We start from the raw sequence: 22,551 nt of genomic DNA on the forward strand, positions 1-22,551 counted from the left end.
TTATTAATGTTTAGGATATATAATTATGTACAAATATGAATATGTAGACGAAATTCTATTCTGGAATCGTTAATCTTTTATAGGGCCACTTCGACCAACTCCGATTAACTTTCATCAATGATTAGTTGGAATTGGCTAATTGCATTAACGACAGATTGAAGTATCTCATAGTCTTTTTCTTCGAATATGCATGTGTAGCACATGTAGAATAGAAATAATCATAACAAAACCAATAACTTAAAATAAGAAGATAATTAAAGATTGTGCAAGCTACATTATTATAATAAACTTTTATCTCAAGTCATATTAAAATCTTAAGAATTAAATTTAAATGACAAAACATACTTCAATTTTCTTGTTGATAAGTGCATGACAACGTCTCAGGAAACTCTGGATCCCAAAAACCTTAAAAAAAATTATATTTTATCATATCTAATAAAAAAGGCAAGGAAATAAAATTTTATACCTTCTGGTGTATTTGGTCTTTCGTAATTGTGTCGATGTCGTGAGCATTGGTTCAATCGTTTTTTTAATTCTTCTTTTGACAGTGATAAATTCTGATAATACTGAAAATCAAATAATATGAATTATTTTTCTACAGAAAAAGTATTGCTTTTTGTAATAATATATTAGGTGTTGGAATTAATTCGTAGCGTTTTTTAATGAAAGAATGTTATTTATTTCACATGAGCATTAAAAAATACATTAATGAAAGTACTTCCCATCACTTGTAAAACGCTACGAATTAATTCCAACACCTAATACATTTTATGTAACTATACATATTAATATTGTGCATTACTTTTCTGCATTCCCAGCAATCCAAACCATTTAATTTTTCTCTATCAGCTTTACATCGCATGTTGAGCTGTTTTGAAACATCTGCCTTTCTTTTTGGGAATCTATAAATATTTTCATTAGATACACATATAAGAGCAACTTTAATACAATTATTAACTAACACATTATTAACCTACACATTAAATTTATTCAATAACATCTTTTTTTCAGGTGGCTTGTTTTCTGAATCTTCCGAACGTGTTTCATCCTTTAAATTATCCATGTCGTTTTTCTTTGTAGCTATTGGCAGATCAAAAAATTCATCTTCGTAGGCAAGGTCTTTTATGTTATTAAAATTCTGTATTAATAATAGATCTTCCTTCTGAGCTTCAATAGATTTTTTAATTTGAACATTGGTTTTATTATCCATTTTTATTGGTGAAAGATAATTTGTGCTAACTTTGTCTTTCAATGTATTAACTGTAGTATTCGTTAAAGATTTATCATCATCTATTTGTGTAGAAGTATATTTCGGCGAAGGACATAAATCTACATTAATTATCTCTGGAACAACACTAAGACCAGGTCTATGATTAAAATATTTATTTTTATTCGGAGAATTTTTTATTATACATCTTGCAGGATTTTTTCTCTTCAATTTTAAACGTCGCTTGACTTTAGATGTAATATTTCTCTGTGGACTGACTTCTATCACATCCTCAGAAATTTCAGTACTGTTGTTTGTAGCATCTTTTTCAGTACTTGCAGTACTGAATATACTTGTATTTTCAGTAGAAATTTTTTCAGTAAAATTCTGTTCAATATACAGTCTACTAGCTGGCTTACATTTATCTACACTTGAGGCTAATACCGTATTTTCTTTACTTTTGACTGGATGAAATGCAAGTCGAGATTGCTTTAATCTTTTTCCATCTGGTAAAAATGTGGTTTCCACATGACGTGTTGTACTAATTTCTAATTTGTGATTATATTTTGAAGAAACTTTTTCACCATGATGTGTCTTCATATCTGAAGTTGAGTCACTGCATAATATTTTAGATAAACGTAATTTCTTTGCAGATTTAGCGCCAGTTTTTGGATACATTTTAGAGAATATTGGACTTTCTGGCCGATTATTTTCGTTGGTATCTTTGTGCAAAAATTCAGTTGTATCTGACAGACTAGGTTCTGTATCGGGATTAAAATCATTGGAATTTGTAACTAATCTCAATAATGGAATACAAGATGGAGTACTACTATTTTCTTGCCCATCAGCATTATTCGACTGTTGCGACTGTTGCGAAATTGCTTCATTTTTTATTTTTGTATCAATCGTCACTTGAGATGAAGAATGTAGTCTACAAAATAATATGTTTATGTGTATATTATATAATATATGATATATGGATATGATACACAACACATGCACACATACTTTTATACATGGGTAAAATATTATTAGAATTTATTAAGTTATATATTATATATAAGTTATAAATAATTTAAGTTTTGACTTAGAAATCTAAATTATATAAATGTGAATTATATAAATAAACAATAATTATAAACTCACGCATTACACTGTTTATACTTTTCCTGCAATTGTATATAATCTTCCCACAAATCTGTAAAACAAAATATTACAACAATTATACAAATCGCTTATATAAACAATTCAGTACATAAATAGTTTTTAAATATTTAGCCAGCGGCATGGCTTAATTTAGAAAATTGTTTTCAAAAATCATTAGTATCATAATATTTAAATTTTGGCGCGTTTTCCAATGCTTGGTCTAGTAAATTTTGGATAGTCGCTCAAAAATTTACTAGCAACGTTTATTACAAGATTCAGATAATTAGATCTGTCGCGTTGCTTGTACTTTTGGCACTCGATATCTTCGCTTTCTCTCTTTTCAAGGCAAAATATGTATCCATCTCATTTTAAATGCAAAAGTATATGAGGATTTCGTGCTATTGACTGCAGATAGCAGCATAAATCAAATTTAATATATTTTCGCGTGTTTCATAGATCTATTCACGTTGCATGAAATCCTCAAATATTTTTGCACTTAAAATGAAATAGATATATATTTCTTGAAAAGAGAAAGCGAATATCCCGAGTGCAAAAAGTGCAAAAAGTGCAAATAACACGAACAGACCTCATGATTTGTGATGTGTTCACACAACTTAAAATCCCTAAAAAATTTTGCACTTAAAGAGAGTTAAATATATATTTGGGCACTGAAAAGAAAGAAAGCGAAGATACTGGGTTTGTTCGCGTTGCTTGCACTTGTTGCATTCAGCATCTTAATGCTTTCTCTCTCTTTAACGCCATAAAAATAAGATACAATGAGACAGCTGATAGATAATGCATACGATAATAGAATGAGATGTCCATGTATCTCATAGATGCGATCAAGGATCGAGATGCTATTAGTGCTATTAATTTTGTCTATTTTTATTCTATCTTCATCGTTAATTAGACGTAAAATAAAAATAGAACGACACAAATAGCGCTAATAACGTCTCTCCGACGTACTTTATATATACATATATCTTATAACTTATCGTGCGTTTATCTCATTCTATCTTAAGCACTATACCGAACATGGCAGACCAATCAGAAGCCAACTAAATGACCAATCTCGATCTTACTTGAGTACTTCTATGAAAGTTTTCCAAAGTATTTATAACTCTAAATTGATCAATTCTATGATTTCAAAAATACATAAGTTCATGTGAAATGTGAGTAGTTAAATATTATAAGTGTTATTTTTCAAATATTTTAACATTCCTTTAATATTAGAATAGAAAAAGAATATTAATTAGATATAAATGACAGTAAGAATATATACATACTTTGATAATGTTCAAATGCTTTTTGCAAGATTTCAACGTAGCTCTCCATTGCTTTTCTCGCAGTCTCGTTCTGCGTCAAACAATTAAACTGCAGAATTACTGACATTATTGTTTGGAATACACTTCGAACTTTTCAGAACAACACGTCTATCTGATGTATCTTCCCTGTTTTTTCAATGAATACCTGCTTAAATTGTTCTCAAAAAATCGTAAGTGCATAAACGTGATGTCTTTACAATGTATCTTTACTGATTAATTATACAATCTTTAATATTTATATGTACCGATCATCAACGTTTCGACACATTCCAACCCACTCCGCCATAACAGTTTACCGTTACGTATGTATGTACGTATGTATGTACATGTATATGTACCATATATGATGACATATATCAGATATGTCATATATATACAGTCAGCAAAGCACTAAAAAAGATTGCAACATTTTTTAAAATCAGTTTCGGAGTATAGCCTATTCACCGAGCGATTGGTTCTTACTTATGGATCTATAAGTAATAATCACTCGATGAGAGTTGCATTTTGGAATTCATTGAAAAAAGTGTTACAACCTTTGGGTTGCTGATTGTACAAATACAAACTTCAGGAGTTCAGGACCGTCTTAGTCGTGGTCGTGGACACCACAGATATAATTCCGAATGATTTTTGAAATTTTACAGAAAGAAAAGTAAAAATATATCTGAGAGCCATAAAAATATTCATACAGCTCTGATCAATTGAAAAATAACACACATAAGAACTCACGAAGGCATATGTATATTCATATATATATATATATTGCACACAATAAAATACATAAATAAATGTTTTGATTTAATAAGCTTGAGATTCATCCGTTGACATCTTTATTATATAGTCTTAGCATATATGTACATTGTATACTGTAAATACATTCGTAATAAATAAGCGTTCGCAATATATAATCGTATCTTATATAAAAAATCTTAAACGATAAATAAATATTCACATTTATAATGTTACATAAATTTATCAACGTTCCCTCACAGTATCGCCTAATTTCTCTTAAAAGAAAATTCTTTCATGAGATTAAAATAGAACGCAAATCTTTTTGAAGATCTCATATCGAGCATCGTAAACAAAAGTTTTTCTTTTCACCAGAATAAAAACAAGCATCGAAGTTGAGTTCCTTTTTAAATTCATCTTCCCACTCGCAATATGTAATGTATATATGTATATATATTTGTATATATATATATATATATATATATATATATATATATATATATATATATATATAAATATACACATGTGTATCACAGACCTTTCGTAATGATGCAGGAAAGAAACGTCAGAGAATATTCTTCAACGCATGACTGATCAAAAAATAACTTGGAAATAATCGGTAGCATTAGCAATTTGGTAAGTATCATGATAATACCATTGTCATTGAGAGAGAAGTTGTATTCTAATTAAGTATCTGTGGTCGCATATTATACAATTATACACGGAACGTGCACTTAGAACTAATGGAGTGATAATGGAGACTGTACACAAATCGATGATATGATTGTATCATCTTTCTTTTTCGCACGCTCGCTCGCTCTCTTCCCTCAGTCTCTCTCTCTCTCTCTCTCTCTCTCTCTCTCTCTCTCTCTCTCTCTCTCTCTCTATCTCTCTAGGTCACCAGCGTAATTTGAAAAATAGCGATTTATAGATTCTTTCTAATTTCATACATACACACACATACAACATATACGAAACACGATCATGAACCGTACGATTTTGTAAAATCACATTACGAATTAAAAGTAGATTGTTGCGAGGAAGTCGAGGGCAGGAAAAGGTTTTGCGCCGGGTTGGGTTGTCCTGGCGGTTTATTTGACAATCGGCCGATAGACGCAGAAGTAGTAGGATTATAAACGTTATCCAGACCATGATACGATATGAGCGCCGATAAAGCGCTCCGAACACCAGCAGTAGCCAACTGGGACCACCTCCAGTGAGAGCTCACGGCATCGTCGCCGGCATACACCGCGTGCGCATCAAAATTACCTGGCATATGCGGTGTATCTACAGGAAAAATTATTTATCAATATCAATGCAACGGATATAATGCTGGGAGTATTAAGTATGCGTATACCTAGAAGAGGTGGGATCAATATGGGAAGATGAGGATCCAGCTGTCCACCTGGTCGAGCGTTTGCAATAAGACGAAGCTCCGCGCGTAGATCCCCCAACAACTGTACCACTTTGGAATCGCACTGTAAATATTATAGATATTAAGAAAAAAATTTATATTCTTAAAAAATATATTCCTTAATCTTTAATAAATATAAAAATTAGAGATATTAGTTATTGTAAACGAATTATCACAATTGATACGAGGTAATTACAGAAAATTGTCTAAAAAAAAATCTCTTTACATAATTACCTCATTCTGGTCTGACCGCAACGCGAGAAGATCGTCGACTCGAATCGGTTTTCCCTGATTTAAAGCGTTCGAGAGAACTATCAGTCTCCGGGATAGATTATCTTCTGTACACTCCAATGATTGATCTCCCTTCAGATTCGACTGCGATTTAATGGGTGAAGTATTAAAATAGTACGATGGCGTAGACACTATGTACGGCCCGCTTTGATTAAACAAATTATCTTCACCATAATGAGCTTCTGCGCCAAGCCTGCTCGGATATGAATTATAGCCTGCTTCCATCTTTAGTCGTTTAGAGGACCTGTAATAAAATTACAGGCCATGCGTGAAAATTTGATAAATAACGACTTAAATAAAATAGAAATGAATATACATAATGAATGAAATTGATTCATTTGCAATTTATATGAAATTCATTTGTAATTGAGTGATTAATGATATTTTCTTAATTTCCAATCATTTCGATATTTATATACAAATTGTTAACAAAAAAATTATAAACATATTTAACTTGTCATTAATAACATATTGTTATATTAGTCTAAAGAATAATAAAAGAATAATGGAAGATCATGCAACTATACAAAAAAGCAAGCCATACAAATGTGTCTCAAAGCAAGCTCAATTACATATGCACTAAAATTACATACATGCACATATATACGTATTAATATATAAAGATATAAGCGTAAAATTGTATTTATTGTTTATTTATGTAACAATCTTGTAGAACAATGAAGAATAGCAAGGTATTTCCTCTTCATTACGAGTTAATGCATCGGTGTACATACATATAATATCCTATATAAAATAATATTGTACAGCGGTTGTTGCCGCTATACACTTCAATTATCATTTGGTTAGCTCAAGCAAATGGGTTATATGATTCACATACTTGATAAATGTGAGTAAAAAATTGGACACACTGGATGTAAACACGTATTAAGATTTGAAGCTTTCATTACCTATTATATATTCTTACAAGTGTTACAAAAATTGTCCATTTATAATTCAGCCACAATTATATTATCTCCTGAAACATAATTTTTTCCTATTAGATATTGTGCCAATTATTTTGTTTATAATTTATCTAAAGTCATATATGTCATTTTTTACATATTCCGCAATACAAAGTGGTATAGGCACATGATACAGTTATATTAACGTCATGTCTATATGAGACATTACTATACATATATATATATATATATATATATATATATATATATATATCTGAATAACTCAAATATATATATTTGTCTATATATGCAGTATACATTATTATACATGTATTAAAATACGTATATATATATATATATATATATATATATATATATATGTGTGTGTGTGTGTATATATATTTAAATTATATAAGTTTATATATTATATATAAATCCATTTATAAATTATTCTAATTACATTTTACATTCTTACAGAATTTTACAACATTTTAAGGCAATATTCACGAGTGATAACTGCATTTTACGTATTAATAATGGAACAATATTTATTATAACATTATGAATGAAAATATAAATGTTTATATAAATATTTTTTTACTTGAATATGTTCGTATAAACAAATTTTTGGAAGATTATATTATTTAAAAGAGAGAAAGAGAATCTATTAATATCGAATATTATAATTTGAATAATATAATTATTTTCATATCATAAACATAATCTTTTACTACGTATTACCGATACAAATAAATCAAACAGAGATATACACAAATAAAATATATTAAATTTTACACTTATTGTAAATTCTTGAATAAAAGTTATATGTAAAAATATGTGACATGTTTTGAAACATTATATTTTTCAAAGCATTTTACATCATTATTTATAAATGTATATGTTATATATACGAACATTATTTTATTTATATTAATAGATCTTCATCTGTATTTTTTACATTGTATATTTTTGCATAGAATATATTATAATATAAAAAGATCAAATGTTTCTTTTTTTTTTACTTCTTGAAATACATGATATATTTTTGAATATAAAACATGAAAATTGTCTCATTATACTGTAATCTGCTGGTCCATTAAAGACGGTGCAAATTATGTAAAAATCACGATTTTATTATTTTTCAACTCAAAAGACAAATACATATATGCTTTTCTATTTTTTTTTTAACACAAGGAAGGATTTGTGTTGTTCAATTAATTTTAATATTGTCAGGTAAATATATACATATTATATATATATATTTATATGTATATATACATACATACATGCACACCCACACGCGCGCGCGCGCGCGCGCACGCACACACACACACACACACACACACACACACATATAGATATATGTATATAATATATAAATAAAAGATGTGTCAGGAGGCATAATCATAAACTTTGGTATTCAAAATGATTTTGTTATATCGTTTTTGTATATACCTATTTTATATATATTATTGCATATATTATTTATGTATATATAAGATATTTTTGGTTGATGCATTCCGTTTCATGCATGATGCGCATGATCATTTTATCCTTCTTTAATATTCGAATAATATCGGGGATAACTGATACATTGTGTATACCATGCGGAACACACCCTTTACAATAAAGAAATTCGAGAATAATTTCTATTATGTAGAGAAATGCATATATATATATATATATATATATATATATATATATATATATATATATGAAAATGTGCAATATATGTATATATATATATTTAATAATATATCAGAAATACATATAAATTACGTTAAAAAAAATTATTTAAAAAAAAATCTATTGAAAGTTTTAATATTAATTACTACTATTTAATATAATAAACATTTTAATATTCATTCTATACCATTCTCATATTTATACTATTGATATTGTGCTTGATTTACTATCAAAAACATGATTCAAACAATTATATATTAAAGAAATTAAACATTCGATTTACCTGCCTTTATTTCTAAAAATAAATAACGAAAAAAAAGTTATACGTGTCAAAATATTTGTGGAATAAGTAAAAACAGTAACATATATTTTATGATTATTTTACATATATTGAATCAGTGAACGCTGGTAAATAAATATTTTCCATGATAATTGTCGAATGCTGCTTGTTGGATCTTTTTGAAGAGATACTAATACATATAATGTGTATATATACATATATGTAACCATAAAATAAAAAAATACTAGAACCTAAAAAATTTTAATAATAATGTTTTGATAGCGTTAAAGATTCATTTACTGCTCATAAAAATATTTTAAGCGAATGTCTGAGTACGCTTAAGTATATTGCAGCATTCGAATATTATTTTACAATATTATTTTGCATGACATTATGTTCGAAAACATCCGAAGACTGAATTCCATCATAAAAATAGTGTCAGTTAACATAACGCACATGCAAAAAAAAAACAAATAATGTAAATACTAAATAAATACACAATGATTCGCCAATCGTATATTACGAGAAACTCATCAAAACTACCTATAGTACGAATCACTAAATTGTAATACGGAGGATGGCTAGAGGATGATTAAAGCATAAATGTACGCCAAAAATGTGAATGTTTGAATAAATCAGATTAATTATAAATAAAACAGAATTAAGATTAACAACGATTTTAGTCTTGGTCTTCTCGTATTCGCCTTCTTCAGTCTTCTGATGTAGCATATCCTTTGTACCTGTATATCTTGCCTAAATATTTATATCATAGAACTTTACAACTCAGAATTCATCTATTTATACATGTCGTTTTACGCTTTACTTACAGGTACCTAAACTGAAGAGTCTTTTTACGAAAAACAGCAAGGTGAAATCACTTTGACGTGACCTCTATATATTTATTTACAATCATTTGTTTCAATTATAATTTTTCCATTTGTGTATGTTTAAATACAAATATAAATATAAATTATATATATATATATATATATATATATATATATATATATATTTATATTTATATGTGAGATATTCTAATCAATCTCTAAAAGAATCTAAATCAGTACGCATATGCGCAAAAATTATACACAAATGTTCCTCATTTCAATATATATTAACGTGAGCGCATGCATTATATATTTCTTTTTTGGGATATACATGCTGTTGTATATCATGTATACATGTATGTTTCCCTTTCGTATATTATTGACAAGATATATACACATATCTAAATAGAAACTGAATAAACTGATAATTTAATTTTTACAATCGTCCTTAGAAACGAGTGGTAGACTGAATCACAGTGATTATTAGGACATATACTTCTTGTACAGAAGTTTGTACGTTATAAGTGACGATTATTAGGTATTCATATAGAGGATTATAATAATAGTTATCATAAAAATCATTTCATTATAATCATTATAAATGATTCAATATGAATAGTGGGATGATAATTAACCCTTTAGCTGCAAATGTTGTACATACTTTAATACATAACTTAAATATATCATAAATATAATTAAAGTTGAAAATTTTGTAGTAAGAGAGAAAAAACTATAGAAGAAATTATATTCATTATAAATTTATTACATTGCCCTTTTATATTAAATCAATCAATATGGAAATAATAAAATTGAGCTATATTGTACTTTTTTATTTCTAATTAAAAAAAAGTTTTACATGATGCAGCCAAAGAGTTAAATAATATAATATATCTCGTAACGGTAAAATATATTATCGCCGAGGCATGTAGCGTATGCCCTGAAAAATACATATGTTAAGTATATCTCATACAGTCTATCAAATCAATCATTTAAAAGTAAACAATCTCTGTAGAGCGAAGCCACGAACAGAGAAGGATGTTTCGTGCTTCTATTTTCCATTGTTCTGCATTATTGGCATCGTCGTGTTCGAACGACTGTGAACGAAACTAAAATTAACTCGTTGATTCATTAAGTTTAGAGGAAGAAAGGTCGACATGCAAACGAGAATCAGAAGAAACACATAGAAATACTACTACATTTTCTTTTCGATGTCACTTCTCACTTTCAAGAAATTCTCGTTATTTGAACAATACATTTTGCTAAAGAAAATAAATGCCAAACACAACTGTCGTACACAGCCATCTAAATGTCTAAGCAAATTAGTTTTCGATTGGCATTAAGACGTACATCTTAGCAACCCGTAAATTAGATTTCTTTACGGCTTTACTCACCCCCCGACATCTGACAGATCATCCTTGTTGGGACCTCCTTTATTCGGAAAGGGAAGCAGAGGCAACTTTGTTGTAGTACCCTCTTGCTGTTCCCGTAACAAACGCTTTCGCTTTTTACTCCAGAGTTCATGACAATCTTGCCAAGTTGGAAGTTGTGGCGCTGGCATCCTGATATATTGTGAAAGTGTAATACATTTTATAAAATTTGAACAAAGAAACATACATATTCCAATACACACGAAAAGCCGACGCAAAAAGATAACATACTGTTCGGGCTGAACGTTTTTCAACCAAGCACTTTTAAGCGCATCAGCTGCCGTTATCCGCTTCTCAGGATCCAATTCTAACATTTTATCCAGGAGATCCAAGGCTGCTCCTGGCATAAAGGCGAAATCCTCTCTGAGACGTCTCCTATGCTGCTTTTTTGGCTTAAGTGTATGCCAATGTGGTAATTTTATCACAGAAGGCCACACAGCAGGAGTGGGCGTCCCACAAACCCTTGAAATCATCTCTAATTGCATCATATCTACATTGGCCTAATAAAAAATTATTCTTGTTAATAAAAAATTACTCTTGTTAATAATAAATTAATATTAATAAAATGTTTTTTAACTTGATAAATGATTATTACCTGAAATAAAGGTTTTTTAGAAAATAATTCTCCCAAGATACATCCGCAACTCCAGACATCAATTGCGGGTCCATAACGCTCTTCTCCTAGTAAAAGTTCGGGGGGTCTATACCACAGAGTGATCACCTTATTAGTGTATGGTCTCTGTCTATCCTCTGCATTATAAAGTCGCGCCAATCCAAAGTCTGCTAATTTGACTTCGCCCCTATTAAAATTATACATTACATTATACCGAGTAATTGCACAAAACAAATTACTCAATAAATAACGTATATGTACTTGTTATTCATCAATATATTTGAGCATTTGATATCCCGGTGAAGAAAATTTTTGCTGTGACAATAATTCAAGCCATCCAATAACTGCTTCATGATACTAGCATTATTCATTTCGTTGAAATCTACCATGCCAGATTCTAACAGACCCATCAAATCATGGTCCATATATTCAAAAACTAAATAAAAGGAACCTTTATCCTAAAGCATAAAAGATGACATAATTAATTGATTCTGTAAAAATTAGAGATCGTAAAATTATTATACACTCCTTGATAATTGAACATGTTTGTCAGTATCTTAAATTAATGAGAAATATAGCGTAGAAGATAATTAAATTAGCATATTCTCTTTTTCTTTTTATATATGCTAGTGATATCTCATTATGATACTATATCATAGTATACTATATATCATAGTATACTATCATAGATATTATATTACTCTACATAATACTATATTAATAAATAAACCGACAAATATATTATAATACAGAATGCTGCTACAGATTGCATATAGCTATAACTAAAAAGGTACCTTTCGGAAGTCTAATGCGTCTTGTTTGTCAGTAACAATTTCTCTAAGGTTAACAATGTTCTTATGATTGAGTTGTCGCAGGATTTTTATTTCTCTAACCGCCGTGATAGGAAAACCTTCCTTCTCATTTTCAAGTCGGACTTTTTTCAAAGCTACCATTACACCGGATCGTTTATCTCGTGCTTTATACACTTGTCCATATGTACCCTCTCCAATCTGAGCAATAAACTCGAATACGTCGACGCATCGTTCACCCCAATCTTTACCGCCGGAAGCCGACATGGGAGCATGACAGTTTCGCGATCCTCTGCGTTTCAGTATTTTCGGTCTTTTTAATTTTGGCTTCGGTGCCACTCGTTCGACTTTCAAACGCGGCGGCGTTGCGTTTGGATCATCCTCGCCGCTCAAATCCTCTGATCCAGGTACAACTATAGTTTAAGTGATAAGATAACGATAAGTCCAAATGTCGTTAAACAATAATGATATAAAGTTCATTCGAAAACTTACCCGGTGGCATTGGCAGGTCCTTGATACCCTTTTTTTGCATTGGTTTCGTTGATACCGAGAACTTTAACTGCGCTTTGCTGGGAGGACTCGGAGAACGGCTCGGTGGAGAATCTATGCTTTCCAAATCATTCTGATTAATGCCAGGTGGCAAAGGTAATCTCTTTAAGCTTTTTGTCGTGAACGTTACTATGGGAGGCTTGGGAGGATCCACAGATTTAAGTGGTACAAGATTATTGGGTGGATTAAATTTTGACATGATTGTATTGGGCGCTGGAACGGGAATAGGTGGAATGGGTGGCGGTGGGACAGACATGTTGGGCAGAATCGGTGTCGACGGGATTGGCGGCACCGACATTGGCATAGGAGCAGGCACTTGCCCGCCAATCAAGACTGTTGATGCAGGTTCAGCAGGTTGCGGCAATGGTGGTGGCGGCGGTGGCGGTGGTGGTTGCACTGCAGGAGCAGGAGCCGAAAAATTCGGGCTGTGTGACATGACGATCGAACAATTGTTGGGCATCACCGATGATGGGTTAGGCGAAGTATGTACAACTGCATGAGAAGCAAGCGGATTGATCGCAGTAGATATCGGATTAGGTAATGGTACATTAGATGGTTGACCAGTTGGTGGCAATGGCGGCGTTTTGCACGCTATAGTACTGTCATCGCTCGTCGGAACAGGAATATCGGTTACGTCGACGACACTATCGCCAGACTTCGTGTGTTGCTCTTTGTGATTTATAGGTCTGTCTTTATTGTCAGTGGAAGCTTTATTCTCGGAGGACGTGTTGCCACCATCACCATCCTTCTCATCGGAGCCCTCTATGATTTGCACTTCATCTTGATTCCCGACCTTTTCTTTTGCAGCCTGCAACTTCTTAAATGCCAATTCTCTCATATTACGGTCCTTAACAAGTTCTGCAAACAGACTGGTCTCGCTAATTTTCGCTTGTACTCGAAGATTTCGGGCGGTGATGCTCGATGGGCTTCTAGCTCGGGATCTATGAGGAGAAGGAGAAGGTATTCTAGGACGTGGACTCTTTGATTTGAGTTTCCTCGAAGCCTTGCAGGACTTGCTGGGTGAACGAGATCTCTTTGGGGTGCGACTTCTTCTGGGACGCGAACGTGATCTCGAGCGAGACAATTTCCGCCATCTTCCTGGACTGCGCGATCGTGATCGAGACAAAGGTAAATGTAATCTAAAATTGAAGAAATTATTGTGTATGCGTGACGTGATAAATTTATTTACACAACATTACGTTTCAATAGAAAAAGAGTACTCTCGAAAATGTACCTGCTCCCAGTAGGACTCCTTGTCGATCTCGATTTCCGTTTGTCCCTCCTATCCTTATCATGAAGCCGGTGGCCACGTCGATCGGATTCGTCTCGTCTTCTACGTTTAGGGGAGACAATTCCACTATCCGCTCGTCGTCTGTGGCTACTTCCGGGACTCGGGCTAAACTCTCGTCGTCTGACGGTAGCTGGGCTTGGGCTGTGCCTAAGTCTATGGAGTACCGGAGTAGGACTAAAGTCTCTTCTTCGTGGCGGTGGACTGTGATCCCTTCGTCTCGATGGTGGACTCGGGCTGTGCGGCTTTCTACGATTCATAACGATGTGTCCGGGACTAACGCTAGCTCGGCGCGTTATATGGATACTGGGACTAAGTTTCTGCCGATCAGGACTGCTGTGCTTTGGCACGGCAACTAATCCTTTATTCAAATTCTCCGGCGTCGTGGCGCATGGAGGCATTAAAGGTGTATGCGGAGATTCTATTTGCCGCGTCAATAAAAGAGACGGTGGTGTTACGTTGCGAGATTGCCTCGACAATTCCAATTCCACGTCGTCACTAGGACATCTCTGTTCGCGCGGCGTAGCCGGTGAAATAGGCGACATGTTGTCCTTGAGTGGCAACGGTGGTGATTCGGACCAATTAGCGGAAGCGATAATTGATTGTTTCTCACGACTTGGACTTGAACCAATTTCCTCAACAATACCGTGATGCGGGCTTAAACTATGAGAATGTCTCTTAGATTTCCTCTTCTTCTTTTTCCCTGAATTTGATGAAGGACTTAGACTTCTTTTCTTCTTCTTCTCGCGTTTATGCTTCTTTTCTTTTCGTCGGGCGTATCGCCTCGATTCTTCTTCGTACTCTGGTGTCGCACCTTGCATCGTCGTCGATTGTTGTTGCTCGTTCGACAAAGAGTATCGCATATCGGAATGTCGATGCTGAACCGACGGTGTTGGAGATATGCTGATAGGCGACGCTCCGAGAGCACGAATTGGGCTACTGCCATAATATCGCCTTTGAAGAAATGACGAATCAGGTACTTCTCCGTCCGTGTAACTGTTGGCACGACTATCTTCCGATTGTATCTCTCCCGCTTCAGGCTCTGAAAGATCTTCGCTACTTACGTCGGAATACTCGACCAATGGTTTTACAACAGATGAAGCTACAGTTGGAATTGTCTCTAATGACTTATCTCGTGAACGTTTCTTCTTTTTTTTTCCAGAACTCTTACTTTTGCCATGTCTCCTGTGTCGCTTGTCAATACCATCAAAGCTGTGGCGATTCACGTCGCTGCTTGCACTGCCTCTTCTTCGTGAACGAAATCTCCCATTACGTTCTGCCCGTTCAATATCACGAGTGCTAGGCATGTCACCTCCTATATAAATAAAGCAAATATTTCAATAAAATTATACACAGACACATAATATATTAATTATAAAAGAATGTTTTTATTGTGCACTGGCCTAAAGATAAAAATAAAAAATTTCATAGGAAAATAAACAGTAGAGTTCTGTTTACATATTTATTATATTTAGACTGTATTCTTTAAACACACACATACACATACATATAATAATTATTAATACATTTATAAGATTTTTACTGTTTTGTTAAAATATTAATACAAATATATATTTATATATATACATACACATTCATTTTATTTTTTCATAAAAAAAATTTATATGTGTAATATGTTGTATCCTCTTTAAGCATATAGAGGTAATTTCATATTGCGATGTATTGTCATCAGCCATCGCTGAGAGCAGGAGTAGGGAAAATATTAACAGGAATGAGCGTGAGGCTCTCCTTCCTGGCTTACCCTGACATCGATGGAAATGATCGGAAATGACAGAAATAACGCTATTGCTTAAACGTGCCTCGACAGTGTCTCGGCACTCTTGGCAGGTCTCGAAACCGATCGTCATGGATATGTATGACACTCACGCGCGATCACAACCACACACACATGTACACACGCATTCACGCAGGCAGGCACGCACGCACGCACACATTAACGGTGCGCATATATATATATAGCGAAATCATAAAAACGACGTGTTTACCTTGCGAGCGGAACGATCGCGTTATGCTAATAAGCGTTGTGCCGCGTCGCACTCGCTCGAATTCTCAGCCGAACGCGAATTAACAATGAGTAATAGAAAGAATGAGATACGCGGAACCATGAGTATCACGAACGAACTGGTACGGCCGCCATTATTCCTACATGGCACGGACTCGCCCAGTTTCTTTTTCTGAGCGAAAGTTTCCGACGATCACTGAGGAAAATCAGGGAAACAACGCGACAACGGGGATCACAATCGTACTTACGTGCGATGTATGTCCTGCAACGTCGCGGGGAGTCTCGATGTTGTTCGCATCAGGGCCGAAACCAATGACGAAAGGTCGATGAGAATGCGTAATGGTTACGTCGTTTTCCTCTTCGCGCAAACAAGTTCCAGCACGTAATTCGCGGACGACCGATGTCCCCGGCCAGAAATGAATCTCTGTCGTGATCGTACAGAGTTCAGACGATCATATTTTTATGGTTCTATCGGCCGATCGCATCATGTCTCATGTGTTTTCTTTGGATTGGATTCTGGCTCGCTCATAAAGGCCTAGCTCGACCGAATGCCGTGGAAGCCATTAACCATTAGCACGTCGTTTCTGCGTGACGTAACGCTTCGCGACAGTCGGTGTCGCCGCGTAGTGGCGCCAGAAAGAACGCCAGAAGATTGCTGGGAAGAGATGATAGAAATCTAGAAAAATTTCACATTACCTGCGATTAGAGTCCCGTATATAAAAGAAACTCGACATCGGACCTCCATTAGAGTTTGGATCTCCATCTCCAGACATATAATAATACATAACGATTGAACAATAAATTATAGAATACAGAGGCAGTTCAGAAAGCCGAAACAAGCGACTACTAGCGCGAGTTCTGATTGGCTGCCATTTTTCTACTTTATACTTTTCTGTGTAGGTCTGAATCCACCTTTAGAATATAAAGTATTCTATTATGCATGATGGCGGTAGACTAAACTAGAATCAAGTGCTCGCTCCAAAGTTAATGGAATGCACTGAATGTATTATTTAGCGCTTCTCTAATAAAAATTAGGACACCTGTCTCGCGCGCGTGCGCGTCCGCCATTAAGGAAACATAATTATGAGATAGAGTGAGAAAACAATAAGCTACAATATTTTACTCGTATCTTATTATCACTCGTATCTTCGTTTCCTGAATATGGCGGAACCAATAAAAAAATCATCACTCGATGTCCTAAGGGCCGCAACACAGACTTTTGCATAACGCATAACATATAGTGCATAAGCGAATCAACCAATCAAAATCTTTTCTTTCCTCCCAATTCACGGAAAAGAAATTTTTGATTGGATGATTCCCTTATACACTATGCATTATGTGTTAAGCATGAGTTTGTGTTATCCGTTTAATGGCCATTCTACAATAAGTCATTAGTCATAAATCAGATGTTAGAAGTTGGAAATTAACGACTATAATTGATCAATATTTAGTTTCTAACTTTTAATTTATGATTAATGGCTTATTGTAGAATGCGTGTAATTCTACAATGAGTCAATAATCGATAGTCTTATCTGAAGTTGATCAATAGCCAACTTATACGAATAAGGCTGATTGGCCAACTTCACCGATTAAGATTATGAGGCTCTGCACAATAAAAGGAATAGAGAACAGAGAACAGAGAATAAGAATTTCAACCTATCAGAAATCATGTATCCTGAAATATACAGTTTCTGATAGCTTGAAATTCTTATTCTCTATTCTCTGTTCCCTATTCCTTTTATTGTGCGGAGCTTCATAGTCTTTATCGGTGAAGTTAGCCAATCAGGTATCAATTTTTGATCAAAGACCAGTCACGATGTTCCAGATGACTGTGGTTCGGAAATGAAACACTTTACATTCTTAGGCCTGTATTGAGAACGCGTTTCTATCGATAAAATTTGTCTCTAAAATTGTATAGTAAGCGTAACGTAAATTATAGCATGTTAGCGCGCTAACATTGTTGTAAACGCGTTTTAAATATGGGCCTTATACTATTTGCGTTTAGTAGACTTATAGACCGCAGAACAGACTTTTGCAAAATGCATAACGCATAGTGCATAAGCGAATCAACTAATCAAAATCTTTCCTTTCCTTCTACACCAAGGAAAAGAAGATTTTCGATTGGTTGATTCCCTTATGAATTATGCATTATGCGTTATGCAATAGTCTGTGCTGCGGCCATTAGGATATATCCACACAATTTGCATAGTCGTATAAACGTATGCATAAAGAAAATTATTCAATCGCATTTCTCTTACAAAGTTGTACGTAAAATGTGATTGAATAATTTTCTTTATCCATACTTTATGCGGCGATGCAAGTTTGTGTGGATATACCTTACTGTTGTGAAGCGGATTAGTGAGAGCTCGCTACTTGAATGATCTAAAAGAATAAATCAATAGTGCAATGGATCCGCTCCGCAATAGTTGAATTTGTTGAACACTGCTTATACTATGCACACTCTTATTAATAAAACGTGTTCTGAATACGACTCTGTAAATTTTCAATACTCATAATAAATATCGGAACAAAGTACAACAGATATAAAAAATACCGCTATCTCCCATAAGCACTTAGGCTATTATTTATAATTGTTCATATAGTTTTTATTTTAAAATTGTGTTAAGTAATGTTTTAATGTATTAATACAGTTTTCTGATTCGTTCATAATAAGATAATGTATTTAAGATAATCTTAAATTAAAAAATCGACTTAAGCTGAATAATAAGTTATTATGATATCAAAATAATGTCAAAATGATTTCCAAATAATTAAAAGTCATTAAAACAACATTAAAAGTCATTTTTGATCATTTCCGATTTATTTTAATGTCATTTTGACGTTATAATCGTGACTTGTTGTTCTGTTTTAGTGAATACCCGGTGAATTCCCGAAGATGCGCAGTAGCAAAATAATGGCGTCCAGTCCATGTATTTTGCCCCTAAATGCAACTGACAAGAATTGAAAAATCTTAAGTCTATTCATGTTTTTTCATTTTTGGCAGTTTGCACTCAGCATCTTCGCTCTCTCTCTCTCTCTCTCTCTCTCTCTCTCTCTCTCTCTCTCTCTCTCTCTCTCTCTCTCTCTCTCTCTCTAACTCGAATGTGTATGTATATCTCATTTCAAATGTAAAAATTTGTGAGGATTTCATTACATCTAGGGGCGATTTTTTATTGGTCATGCCGCCATATTATGCGCATAATACAGCACCTTGTTCTTCTGAACGTTATAAGTTCAAACTTCAATTGTTGTTGCGACTTCTGAGTTCACGACGAACAAGTTTTACGCTTTTATCCATAAAATTGAAGATTTATTGCGTACCTCGTTGAATCTTGTTGAGCGCCACGGAGGTTGAAACCGTTATTTCGACATTCTGGGTTTGCAAAGATATATAATTTTCATAATATTTTCATTAAGAGAACAGGTCTAACCTGACCCTTGTATGACGAGTATCAGACAAGATAATATTTGAGATCATTTGCACCATAATTTTTCTTTGCTTTAAGAAAGATAATATTAAGAGTGCTCAGGAAAAGTTAAATAGGCATTATTTCTTAGTTTTTATGAGACGAGATACAATTTTAATTAACATCATCATAGGAATTGTTCGTCTAAAAACTTAAAACAAATATTTATTTTACTTTTCCCGAGCACAGCAAAAACGGGCCTTTTTAAAACATTTTTCTTCAAAAATCTTTAAAAAAATCTTATCCTAATCTACAATGGATGCTTTCCTTTTGATGACACAAATCAACACCAGTGTTGTTATACCTTTGTCACTTTCTGAATGTCAAGAAGGATAGAACGATGCTTGTGTCATCAAATAGAAAGCACCCAATGTACCTTTTGTTTCGTGTCTCTTTTTAGCCTAATCTACAATATGCTCTTTGTTTCCTACTTCTTGCATTTCTTCCTTCTTTGCGACCGTTTTAACAATTGTATTTTTTTGCTATTGTTTCCTGTTTCTTCCAAAATTCGTTAACTTTTATCTCGGGTGACAAAAAACAGATAAGCAAAAAGACAAGATGTAAAAAAATAGTTAAAAACAAGAAATAGGAAACAAAAAACACATTGTAGAATAGTTTTATCTCTTGCTTTTCTCCTTTTTCATGACATTTGTGTTTCTTATCTTGTCCAAAGTTCATCAAATTTCATTTCACAAAAAACAAAGAAACAAGATAAGAAGTAAAAATAGATGAAAAGCAAGAAACAAGAAGTAAAAAATACATTGTAGATTAGTAATAATGGATAACATTTTTTATAGAAAAAAAAATGGGAAGAGCATGTTGTGTCCCTCAATGCAAGTCTGGAAAAAAAGTTCCATCTCACAAATTCCCCAAAAGTCCAATAAGATGTCTCGAGTGGATAAGAAGTTTAAATTTGGATCATTTGAAAAGCATGTGTGCAGATGAATTACAAAAATTTAAAGTTTGTTATATGCATTTCCGTGAAGAAGACTATTATTCTCCACATCCGCATTATCATCGTTTATTAATGAATACGGCAATTCCTTCTTTATTTGTTTATAATAGTAATGATAGCACTGATGTTAAAACTAAAACTGAAAATAATGTACAGCAACAGCCATTACAACATTTTTTAATTGAAGATAAGCAGCATAATAAAGTTTCTCAATCTGTGGTCACAAATATGCTCTTTTTGCAAGAACAAGTACATAAACAATTATCAAAACAACAGGTTTTATTAGAAATATGTGATGAACAACAAATGGAAATAAAAACTGAAGTGCCTGAAATTCAACAGGAAATTAATGAGAAAGATACCACAGAGAAAAATCGATTGCAGCAATTACATTGTGAACAGAAGGATAATGAAAAACAACAAGAAAATGTAATTTATAATCTTGAAAAACGATTGCAAAGGGTAGAAGAACAGTTAACGATAATGGCAACTCCCGTAACAAACGGGTCACGAAGAAGATCAAATTTGAAACATATAACTCGTGCAAAAAGTCTTAGTCCAACTGCCAGAATGCTATATAATACTGTTGTTAAATTGAGACGTTCTAATAATCGATTAAAACGCCTTATAAAACAAGAAAAACAAAAACATAAAATGAAAATATTGAAACAAGCTAAGTTAAAAGTGTACAGCAGGAACATTCTGTTGAAAAATAATAATAATATCTTCTCAGAGAAATAATTATTCTCAGGTACATTCACATTCCTTTGCAATACATGATACTATTATATTAATATTTAAATTTTGTTTTTTTTCAATAAACATTAATATATTTTATACACATTTAACTCTTACCGTACAAGTTGGGTCACTATAGTGACCGAGCGATTTCTATTCGTGCAAGTTTCTTTGAGTCTTTCGATAATTATAAATTATATTACATTTTATTATTTTCCAATATTTATATTAAATGAAGTTCCAATATTTATTATAAAAAGATGGAAGGATATGTTGGTGAATTTTTAGAGATTTTTTTAATCATTCTGAATAGATAAAAAAATGGACGGATTCTAGTGATAATTCCCGTTTATATGGATGAGGCATCAAATTGTATCTTGTAGAGTAAGAGTTAACATTCCAGAGTCTTGCTATTAGACAGTTTATTTTGATTGACCTATCATGTTTTGTTAATTTGATAGAGAGAGAGAGAGAGAGAGAGAGAGAGAGAGAGAGAGAGAGAGAGCTAGCGTAAAAGATAGAGGAAAAGAGAAGAAAAAAAGAATAAGAGAATGTAAATGTATATTTTTCTCAAAATACAAAATTTTAATAAAATACTATCTTCTAGTCAGGCTCTGCAAGGTTCTATCATTATTATAATATTTTACATAATGCTACTATATAATACTATTGTACAATAATATTATTTTGTTCATTTATAGTAATAGTTTCTATTTTTTATTAATATCCTTGAAATATCAATAGTCCACTGACAAATTCGAATAGAATTACACCAGTTTACTATTAACTACTAGGATTCGCTTCTAGGAAAAATTAAAAAAACTTAGAATTTTAAAAGAGTCCATCTTTTTTATCCTTAAAAATCATGGATTTTTATT

General features: G+C 32.9%; 3 protein-coding genes and 1 long non-coding RNA gene across 16 annotated transcripts; 2 read left to right on the plus strand and 2 right to left on the minus strand.

Annotated features, from left to right (window-relative positions):
* Nucleotides 1-155: 155 nt before the first annotated feature.
* LOC105151111 (uncharacterized) lies at nt 156-3,777 on the minus strand. The gene is made up of 6 exons (XM_011064649.2): nt 3,640-3,777; nt 2,354-2,405; nt 978-2,138; nt 803-902; nt 467-566; nt 156-405 (listed from the first exon to the last, which is right to left on the minus strand). Exons 1-6 carry the CDS (start codon nt 3,743-3,745, stop codon nt 347-349), a joined length of 1,578 nt encoding a protein of 525 aa, XP_011062951.1. The 5' UTR covers nt 3,746-3,777; the 3' UTR covers nt 156-346.
* On the plus strand, nt 2,439-8,015 carry LOC105151113 (uncharacterized). Of its 6 annotated transcripts, XR_015546140.1 has the most exons (7): nt 2,439-3,525; nt 3,777-3,848; nt 4,960-5,040; nt 5,431-5,884; nt 6,083-6,207; nt 6,783-6,956; nt 7,489-8,015. It is a non-coding gene; the product is annotated as an uncharacterized LOC105151113 (long non-coding RNA). The 6 variants fall into 6 exon arrangements; XR_015546144.1 differs by lacking the exon at nt 6,783-6,956 and having other exon boundaries at nt 2,440-3,525; nt 6,017-6,207; XR_015546141.1 differs by lacking the exon at nt 7,489-8,015 and having other exon boundaries at nt 2,440-3,525; nt 6,017-6,207; nt 6,783-6,910.
* Cdk12 (Cyclin-dependent kinase 12) lies at nt 5,248-17,310 on the minus strand. Of its 8 annotated transcripts, none has more exons than XM_087409469.1 (11): nt 16,762-17,310; nt 14,437-15,805; nt 13,146-14,341; nt 12,639-13,066; nt 12,106-12,302; nt 11,827-12,031; nt 11,463-11,731; nt 11,196-11,363; nt 6,053-6,353; nt 5,762-5,882; nt 5,248-5,691 (listed from the first exon to the last, which is right to left on the minus strand). In XM_087409469.1, the coding sequence occupies exons 2-11, from the start codon at nt 15,795-15,797 to the stop codon at nt 5,417-5,419; spliced, it is 4,521 nt and encodes a 1,506-aa protein (XP_087265595.1). In that variant the 5' UTR covers nt 15,798-15,805; nt 16,762-17,310; the 3' UTR covers nt 5,248-5,416. The 8 variants fall into 8 exon arrangements, 7 of the variants coding, with proteins under 7 accessions (XP_087265595.1, XP_087265596.1, XP_087265597.1 ...); XM_087409470.1 differs by lacking the exon at nt 16,762-17,310 and adding an exon at nt 16,497-16,755; XM_087409471.1 differs by lacking the exon at nt 16,762-17,310 and adding an exon at nt 16,311-16,490.
* A 1,988-nt stretch (nt 17,311-19,298) lies between these two features.
* On the plus strand, nt 19,299-22,159 carry LOC105151138 (uncharacterized). The gene is made up of 2 exons (XM_087409627.1): nt 19,299-19,890; nt 20,778-22,159. The coding sequence occupies exon 2, from the start codon at nt 20,786-20,788 to the stop codon at nt 21,674-21,676; it is 891 nt and encodes a 296-aa protein (XP_087265753.1). The 5' UTR covers nt 19,299-19,890; nt 20,778-20,785; the 3' UTR covers nt 21,677-22,159.
* The last annotated feature ends 392 nt before the right edge of the window (nt 22,160-22,551 follow it).

Source organism: Acromyrmex echinatior, chromosome 9 (genome assembly GCF_024713525.1).
Source record: "Acromyrmex echinatior isolate Ae372 chromosome 9, ASM2471352v2, whole genome shotgun sequence".
NCBI lineage: Eukaryota > Metazoa > Arthropoda > Insecta > Hymenoptera > Formicidae > Acromyrmex > Acromyrmex echinatior.

What these genes read in the sequence shown, in the direction of transcription:
- LOC105151111 (XM_011064649.2), bottom strand. Translation starts at nt 3,745, where the DNA reads ATGTCAGTAATTCTGCAGTTTAATTGTTTGACGCAGAACGAGACTGCG. An exon ending in AGCATTTGAACATTATCAAA is followed by an intron (nt 2,406 to 3,639) that starts GTATGTATATAT and finishes TTTGTTTTACAG; the next exon opens with ATTTGTGGGAAGATTATATA. An exon ending in ATTGCTGGGAATGCAGAAAA is followed by an intron (nt 567 to 802) that starts GTAATGCACAAT and finishes TTTGATTTTCAG; the next exon opens with TATTATCAGAATTTATCACT.
- Cdk12 (XM_087409468.1), bottom strand. Translation starts at nt 16,358, where the DNA reads ATGACGATCGGTTTCGAGACCTGCCAAGAGTGCCGAGACACTGTCGAG. An exon ending in GGACCTGCCAATGCCACCGG is followed by an intron (nt 13,067 to 13,145) that starts GTAAGTTTTCGA and finishes CTTAAACTATAG; the next exon opens with TTGTACCTGGATCAGAGGAT. An exon ending in ATTGATCCCACCTCTTCTAG is followed by an intron (nt 5,692 to 5,761) that starts GTATACGCATAC and finishes TTTTTCCTGTAG; the next exon opens with ATACACCGCATATGCCAGGT.
- LOC105151138 (XM_087409627.1), top strand. Translation starts at nt 20,786, where the DNA reads ATGGGAAGAGCATGTTGTGTCCCTCAATGCAAGTCTGGAAAAAAAGTT.